Source organism: Clarias gariepinus, chromosome 3 (assembly GCF_024256425.1).
Source record: "Clarias gariepinus isolate MV-2021 ecotype Netherlands chromosome 3, CGAR_prim_01v2, whole genome shotgun sequence".
Taxonomy (NCBI): Eukaryota; Metazoa; Chordata; class Actinopteri; order Siluriformes; family Clariidae; genus Clarias; species Clarias gariepinus.
The window spans coordinates 38717572-38727202 of NC_071102.1; the positions used below are offsets into that span (position 1 = coordinate 38717572).

Here is a 9631-nt window from a genome sequence, read left to right on the forward strand (position 1 = left end):
GCCCCACGAATTCCCATCTCCTCTCCAATATGCGCACACACACTCCCAGCTGCCGGGGCTATTATTTTCCTATTTCAATTTGACACCCCAGCCTTTCATGCTAATTCTATTATTCTAGGAAGTTTATGTGATTTCATATCACTGGAAATCGGTAATGTGTTATAACCCTTTGGGCTAAAATAAACTGAATCCCTGCAGTAGCCACCGGGAAAATAATTACTTTCATATCAAAACTCTGCAGGAGTCGAACGGGTCTTTTCGCCTCTGGCTTATAACCTCATTTCAGCGGGGCTTATAGATGAATAAATTTGTTAAAGCAATACACACATAAAAATACAATATTGGGTTTTTTTTAAAAGATGGAGGCTACCTTGCCCAACAATATCAAGGCTATTTAGTATCGTAGACGTGCAGATGGTATTGTATACAATCGATTTATTTATGAAAAACTTACATATATAAATATTTTAATACTTTTTTTTTTACAACGTTTGAGGTTTTGTCTTGTTCTCTTTACAGTTACAGGGAGCTGCTGCTGCTGCTGCTGTGTTGTGTTGATCTATGTTTTTTTTTTTTCAATAAACATTTAGCCCACCACACACATACATACACAAGTGTTCACACAGATATTTCCCCTAATCATAATATAAATATGTCAATAAAAAAAATTAAAAGGGGGCCGCGTTGATATGTCAGTGTGTTTTTGTTTGTTTTTTCCCTCTTGGATTAGTTTGAAAGAGTGTCAGGAAATAAATTGACACTCCTCGATTTGTGCAGTGCGCGATTTATCCCATATCGACATCAGCCGAGTCTTTGTCGGTGTCCGTGTGGGTTGAAGGCGATTCGGAGCTCTGTGGGTAATCGAACACGCCTAATGACTGCTCCTGTTTTTCGGACGGGGGAGACTTTGGACAGACGAGCTCTGATTCTCTATTATCAGGAGCACACGCTTCGCCCGGTGAGGCCCCGGTACAGGCTTGGCCCGGACTGGCCTGCAATGTACACGATGGACTGACCTGGCCTTTGATTGCTGTCGCGTTTGGGTTTAGACTGCTCAGCTCCGGGTCACTCCTCTGTCCTGGGCTTCCTGTGTTGTCACTGTCGCTTACGGAAACGTTTGGCTCTTCCTCAGTGCCCGCCGCCGTGCCCTTTAGAGCAGTCTGTGGTACGATGAAACCGAGTGGCTGTGTGATGGGATAAAGCAAAAAGTGGCCCTTCCCTATCAAAGGTCGCGCAGAGGCAACTGGGAAGTCGACAGCAGGTTTACGCCGTGGCCTCGAGTCCGACAGCAGACTCTCCACGCTGAAAGGGTTGGCTTTCTGGGGACCGGGGGATCTGGCGAGGCTCGCCTGGCGCGCACCGTCTGATGAGTCCAGCTCGGCTCCGCTTGCGTCCGAGTGCGCGCTTCTTTGGTTTGGCGTTTGCTCGCAGTTTGAGCGCGTCTGGTGACGGCTGACGGTTTCGCAGTGCATGTGTTGGTGCTCGCTGTCCGTCACGTGTGACACGCCGCTGTCGCTGTCCGAGCCCGTCATGTGAAACAAGTCCCCGGGAAGCAGCTTGCTCCCCTGCGCCCGCAGCAACCGCTTCTCCTGCTTGCGTTTCTTCTTCTCCAGACGCTCTCGTTCGCGCCGCGCGATCTCCTCCGCGTCCATGGGCTCGCCGCTGCACGTGGTCGGGTGCGAGTTGTGTGCTGGTCGGCCTGGACCTTTCTTCGTGTTTTCTTTTTTTCTCCACTTGGCCCTACGATTCTGGAACCACACCTGCAGATTATTGAAGGGGATCATAATAATAATAAGAAGATTTGTTTTATTAATATGCATGTTTTTTCTGCCTGTTTGTCTTTAGAACAGATGTTCATTAATGTCTCTATTAAAATTCTGATTTAAAATAAATTGCAAACTCATCAGTATTTCTAAAAATACTATGAAAATGTAAATAAAAAATGTGAAAATGTCATCTAAACAAATTTGACCCTGTTTCAAATTGAATCAGGTAATCCCAATATTCAGAGGACATATAATCTTAAAATAAATAATTATGAACAGGAATGCTCGTTAAAAATTGCATTAATAAAATTTATTAATTAATTTTCATTGATAATTTTTCAAAAGAAGAATTTGCTTAGGTTTTACGTAGCATATTGTCCTGCCTCGCTTTTTTTATGCGCGTTGTGAGTGATTAAGAAACCATATCAAATAAACTAGTTTAATTTCGAATAATAGTTATACTTTATAATATGGGATTTTATGTCTTCTTAAAGACAATTAAAATTACAATTGACTAGGCCTTGGGTATAAACTCTAGTGTCATGATCTATTTTTATTTTTATGCTAAAAGTAATTTAGCAACATTCTCAATATTTTCTCAATATTTGATACTTTATGGACATTTGCCTATCATAGTATCAGTTATGGAATAAATGGCATATCTTAGTGGAGTTAGAATTAATAAAAGAAATGGCATACACAAATTTACATCACCCTGAAAACACTGCTGAGAATATTCAGCACATTTTAATACAGCCTATAAATAAGGACCTATTGTCTAATAAAACGTTTCGATGCTGTCGTTGAAGACTGTTGTGTCTAAAACATTTTGCCTACCACGTGACATGTTTTATTGGGGGATTTTACCTTTATGTTTATTATTGTAATTCACCGTCCCTAAGGTAGGTTATGTGTAAAGTAAGGGCCTACAATGAAAATGAAAAGCAGTAAATCAAGGGGAAAGCAGACTTAATTTCAATTTAAATCCCCCAAATACATTTTTTTTGCCAAAACAAAACACCAAAAAAACACACACCACTTTTCACACCGATCGTGTTTCCATAAACACCACAAAAATGCAGTTCACAAGCATGCACATTTATTTCCTCTACAGGATTTATATTCTAATCATCCTCGTTATGATTTAAACCAACATCAGGGACATTAAATAGAAATATCATTATAATAATTATTATTATGTTTTACCTGCACTCTCGATTCTATCAAGTCCAGTCTGAGAGCCAGAGCTTCCCTCATGAACACATCTGGATAATGGCTCTCATTAAAAGCCTTCTCTAATTCTTCCAGCTGCCAGCCAGTGAAATTGGTGCGAGTTCGCCTTCTTTTACAGCCAGGGCTATCCTTCTCTGGATCTCCTGAATCTACGAGGATAGAATGTATGAGAATATGAACACCACGCTTTGTCAGACCTTAATGAGTAAACCTTGCAGAATTATTATTATATTTTTAGTTCTGTATTATTATTATTATTATTATTATTATTGCTGCTGCTGCTGTTGTTGATAATAATAATAATAATAATAATAATAATAATAATAATAATAAAAAGAGCTAGGTAGATTTTAGCCAGCTAGCAAGTGCAATTAACGCAAAATTAAATATTTAATTGTTAACTGTGTGTCCCCAGAAGCATCCCACTTTGCATCAGCTTTCAGTGCAGTGAACAAACTACACACAGCTTCTTTGTTTCATCTGGCTCTAACATTCTTGTTTTGCTCGCCTCTTGAAGAAGATACCCAGGCGTTCCCTGAACAGTGCGCTTTTAGATCGCTTTTTTAAAACATTTCCGTTAATAGCATTTTGTTGTTTGATGTTATCTGAAGTAGTAGTATTTGATGTTTGGTTAGCGTAGCCTACCTGTCAGTTTGTACTGCTGGTTATCTCCATTCATAGCGCAGCCAGACGACAGGAGCGGGTTCGAGTTCACTACCGAGGCGGCACACGAGCCGTTCAGTAATCCGTCTATGGAGAAAGGGACGGCGGCTGCGGACTGCAGCTGATGCCCGGCCAGCTCGTACACATGGTGGTGGCTGAGGTGGTACGGAAAGCTCACCATGCCGCCGAGAGAGCCTCCGAACTGGGCGTGAGGTGGATCCAGTATCCTGCTGTCCATCATCTCCCGGGCAAAAAAAAAAGAAAAAAGAGTGAGAGAGAGAGACAGAGGAAGCGACGTGGAGAGACCCGGCGGCGCAGAGTTTAAAAGACACGCAGCGCGCCCGGCCGCCGAGGAGGGGACATGGTGCGGGAGAAAAGGAGGAGGGGGGGACGAGCTGTACTTTATCAACGCAGCCACCTTCCAATAATTAGCCTCGGCTCGGGGAATTTGAGACCAATGAGAAGCGCTAATCGGCGGTGACGTCAGAGACGCGGGCAGAGCGCGCTTTCCCTATCGATTGCTAATTAAACCTGACATCCACCTCGATAAACAATATCAGAGCTGTCACAACAAGGCAGAAGGAGGGGGAGCTTTGATAAGGACTAGGCTACATGACGAGCACGCGGGGGGCCTTCGAACGAGAGCGATCGCATTTGATACCCAGTTAAACGCTAAACAGACACTGAAATCTCACCTCGGAGGAGGAGGAAAAAAAAAAAGGAAAACAGTGAGCTGGATTCACCGTCAGCTGAGTCGATGTGTCTTTATAATAAATCTCCCTTTTCTCTCTCCGACAATTACGCGCACGCGTAAACGGGAACGCCAAACGCGATAAGGTCGTTACAGTGGTCTATAAAGATAAGAGCAGCCCACTCCAATGCACTGTTGACAAATGTGACTGGATTCAGTGTTCGGCTGTTGATCCTTCTGCTCGAGCATGCGGTCAAGAGCAGACATTTATCACAGAGCTGTCAGATGTAATTCCAAACTACAACTGGTCCAATATAGGCTACAGAAAGGCGCAGATAACTGCGTGAACATGAACACATTGTTGAAATGTCTGGAAGAGGTGGGGGTGATGCTTCGTTTCTGCACGAAACATAAATGAGCCTATTAATTACACAAGCCATTAATTAAAAAAACGGAAATTTAGCATTGCCTAATATCTAATGAGAGGTATTTCCCCAGACTTGGGCTACATGTGTGATTAATGGAGTCTAATTCACAATTGCAAAACTAGACCCTAGGTTTTGGCTCTGCACCCATAACCCTAAATATTGATGTATGTATTGTAATCGGTGTTATATATATATATATATATATATATATATATATATATATATATATATATATATATATTTTTTTTTTTTTTTTTTAAGGATTATTAAGGTTATGGGTGCGGGGCCAAACCTAGGGTCTAGTTTTGCGTTAATGAATAAGACTCCATTAATCACATGTAGCCCCCGTTGGGTTATATGCACTGTTAGATTATGCGTACTTTGACAAAAGATTTATACCTAACAGTCCTCATATGATACTAGTACAAGGATATATATATATATATATATATATATATATATATATATATATATATATAGTGTATGCTTATATCTCTCTAGCAGTAGCTTAGTTTATTTTTTTCATGTTTCATGTCTTCAGTTTTGTAGATGCAGTGCCACAGCCTTATTCATGCAAGTGAACCGTGCTTCTGAATACAGAATGCTAATCAATCCCGCCACTTTAAGCAGACTCCGTCGCCCCTTCTCATTACAGGGAATTAATTCGACTTTATTTAGCCAATGTCTGAAGCTGTCATAATGTTAATCTGAGCTGAAATTTTCTCTCCCCACTCCCTCCCTGACCCTTGGCACCCCAGATTGGCGTGTTGTAATAACCCGGATCTTTCAACAGGGGCCCTGGTAATTGTTACCTTATTAGCATGCAAATTGTTTAATTAATATTATTATGAGGAAGTATATAATCCGGTCGTCTCTTGACCTCCAGCCCAAATGCAGCCCTCTGCATTTCAGTGTGTACATTTTAATGAACCCATTTAAACATGCCTCACAATACGGCCTTCTCTCTCTCTCTCTCTCTCTCTCTCTCTTTCTTCAGTAGTCAGAGATCTTTCAACGTCCTCTTTTTTTGCGCTTTGAAACTTTTTTGCTGTTGTTTTTGTTATCTTGACATAGCCTACACAGCGATGAATAAGTCCATTTATTCGTATCGCCCTTTTTTGAACATCAAATATTCAATAATTGCCCGTCCGGGCTCAGTGAAAAGCTGCAGCCCTTGACACACGCTCCCGGGAGACTCTGCATTTAAATCCGCTTTTCTGCACCCAGCCGACATTGTCAGATCTGAGCTTTAATTAACCCGATAATAAGACAAACAAGACTCGCATTGAGGCACATTGCTGGCCGTCTGATTTTCTTCTTATTTGAATTTTTTTTATCTACACGTTTACAATAGAAGCTGGAGAATTAATGCGTCACGTTTAAAGACCTGTGCTCACTCGCCATGTTAACGCACAAATAACTTTGTATTCATACTTTTTAAACATTTATTACTGGTTTTAAAAAATGCACACATCATGCAAGGCTTTAGATGGTAGTCTTTTTGTTTTTAAATCAATAAATTACACCTTCATGCATACCTCAAGCATACCCAAAACCTTAGGCTATATAGTGTCTTAATGTATATCATTATAAAACATAGACAATTTCCTGATCACTAATACAATATTATAGCTGCTAAAAAAAAAAAAAAAAAAGATATTTGGCCTTTTTGTACAATGATTAAAATACACCAACACCTATATTTTATAAATCTGTTCCCCTGAGAGTCAGGCCTGGAACAAGGATATACAGTAAGGGTATAAGATCAAAATAACACCAAGCCTACATTCAGTCTAGCATGCTTGTTACCTGGCTTTGGACCTGCCATGATAATGCACCCCTCATATACCCCAAAGCTCCCCCTTGGCAGAAAATGAGCATGTGCAGGCAAGAAGACATCATTGACCCCATTAGCAGCAGGTGTTCAAATGTAACACCCAAGCAAACAAACTAATCAGAGCGCCCATCCAACACCGATGCCCACATTACCAACATTACGCAAAATCAAATTCATTTTTAATTAAGCTAGCAAATTAATAGGCGGCAGTTGAGGAGTTTAATTACTCAATTAACTTCACGCACGTTAATTTTTAACTATCTAAATTAAGTCGCACATTTATTCGATTTGATGATAATTATAGAATTAAATCTACATTAATTGTTGTGAACGATTTGATACGATGTACGAGATGCAGTTCCAATTAAAAGAGAAGGCGGCTTCGCGTTGCTGTGTTTTTTTTTTTTTCTTCTACTACTTCTTCTTCTTCTTTTAAGCGACCAAATCCTTTGATTCGATTTGCGCAGGCGAGACACTCAGCTTCCAAATTTTTCCTCTGATCCTGAAAAATTCTCTCCCCTCCTCCTTAATCCGCACAATTAAAAGTTTCCTCCATCTAATTATCTGTAATTGTGCTGCTGTCAAAGTAGAATGGGGGAGTGAAGGCGATTGATTTGGACTTTTAATTCACTTCTTCACTTCTGATAGAAGGGAAAGTAATTCCCTTCAAATTACCTCATTCAATCCTGACACCCTAATGCCCTTCAAAACCTTTTTACGCGCCGCATTTATATATTAAAAAAAAACGTGAATCCAAAATGAGCGCTGCCTTCTAATAATAATAACCAAACTTCCATTAGAATAATAATTTCATTTCAATTAAAACTGACTTATCACCTTTGCTAAAACGTGCTTAATATGCCGAAAATTATCAATGCTTGAAGGAGCGCAAACTGGGGAGTCTAATTGTAATCAGCAAATCAGAGGTGCTTGTCGCCGGCGCGCTTTTTACGCACAGAGCCCGTTCGGAAATAGAACTAATTTACTCAACTCCCGCGGGAAATCCGCTCAACAGATTAACATTTTCAAAATATAGTAATGATATAATTTGAGGAATGGTGACGCCAATTTGCGAGAAGCCTTTGTGCGGAATCATTTGCATTTTTTTTCTCTCCTCGCCGCCTGCGTTTTTCCCCTGTTAATTACAGCTCTGCAGATGAAGGGTGCGCAGTTTGACTCATCGCTTATTATTCAACTTCAATCTGGTAATGGAACACAACAGGCAAAGAAAATAGCCAAATCTTCCCAAACTGCCGTTTATTTCTGAAAGTGGCCCAGTTATTTCGGATGTTAGGGAATGCAAAGAGAGAGAGAGAGAGAGAGAGACGACATTCTCGTTGCATGTCATCGTTCATGTGTGAAAACAAGGGCCAGGTTCATCACTTGTGTGTCTGATCGTTTATATAAACTTCTCAACTTCTCTCTCTCTCTCTCTCTCTCTATCTATCTATCTATCTCTTAGGCATTCCATCGAGGTGCGGATAGAATAGGTTGCACGTGGCCTATAACGCACAGGCCTGTCCACACCACTTTGGAAAGAAACCAAGACACCACACACTCCCACACCCACAAATACACACACCGTGCCCTTACGCATTTAAGGCAGGCATATTAGAATAGGATATCCTATTCATACACATCAGAAATGGTTAAATGTTGCTTTGCATAAGAAGACTTGGCTGTCCGTTAATCTCTTCTTGGGTCGGCAGGATCTGGAAAAGAGACAGAGAGAGAGAGAGAGAGAGAGAGCGTTAACCACTCCAGCCTGACCATCTGCTGCTGCAGACATTTCAACACCCTGGAGATCTGCTTAGATCCACCTCGTAAACGGGGAAAGATGTTTTAATTAAGAGAAATCAGGTTAACTTAGTGCTAATTAACAAGCTATTTTCCTTAATGAATTATACGCTCTGGTTTGTCTTTGTCAAGTAAATTGATGTGTCTTTCACTCTTGTGTATACAGACACTTTTCAGACTATTTTTTTTCCCCTATACGCTTACCTGTTTAACTGTTTCAAAAACCCCCCAAAAAGATTAGACAGCTGGTTGATTTCGTTTTGCTATTATTATTATTAATAATAATAATTGTTATATTGGAATAGGTTTTGCAGTAATTGTCGGCCAGGAAACTGAATGCATGTGCGCCATCTTGCGGTGACTTATTTAACTGCCGTTCTTGTTCAACACAGTTAAGTATAGCATCTTTTACTGTGCAGTTCCCAAATTTGCCCAAATTAATAACCAATTATAAAAACAAATATTATTTCTCTTTAAATAAATAATAATAATTACAAAATATTCATAATCATATGCTTTAAGATGCATTGGTTTATTAGGTGCAATTATCAGACACCCAGTCTATCAAAATTCAATCATGCATAAAGGAATTATTAACCAAGAATAATACTATCTCATCACAGAAATAGTTGGATCTCCTCCCTCCAATTTGTCATGGCTGTAATTACCATCCAGTCCAGACGCATCGCGTGTGACATTCCTGTATCCTCCTTGCTGAAGTGAAAAAGCAGAGCAAACAAAGAAAATAAAATTATATATAATATAAATAAATATTATATATATTATATATAATATAAATAAATATTATTTATATCTGAATTAGTGAAATTTTTGCACTATGTTTGTACATTTAACAATATTCCATAGAGATGTCCATGCTTGCTTTTCGAAACTATTTTGATGTGAATTTACAAAAATGGAATATTAGAAGATTTTAAATGCAATAGAATATTACATCATCACAAGCTCACCTGCTTGGAGTGTATCATATATTTTAAAATGTCCTCTGAGATAATTGTGTATCAATTAATACATGATTAAAATACATTGAAAATAGAAGGTAAATCTAAAAAAAATATATATTTAGAAATATAGACATAATATAAAAATAAACTGTGCATTTGAAGTGCATTTATTAAGGCTTGAATGTATTCATGTTGTTAAATATTTTTGCCCACATCAGTTTATATCTTTTTATTTTACATATTAATATTTT

The 9631-nt window shown here is 39.3% G+C and overlaps 1 protein-coding gene across 1 annotated transcript; it reads right to left on the minus strand.

Moving 5' to 3' along the window:
• Positions 1 to 418: 418 nt before the first annotated feature.
• On the minus strand, positions 419 to 4014 carry uncx (UNC homeobox). The gene is made up of 3 exons (XM_053493053.1): positions 3645 to 4014; positions 2973 to 3148; positions 419 to 1760 (listed from the first exon to the last, which is right to left on the minus strand). The coding sequence occupies exons 1-3, from the start codon at positions 3901 to 3903 to the stop codon at positions 786 to 788; spliced, it is 1410 nt and encodes a 469-aa protein (XP_053349028.1). The 5' UTR covers positions 3904 to 4014; the 3' UTR covers positions 419 to 785.
• Between the last annotated feature and the right edge of the window lie 5617 nt (positions 4015 to 9631).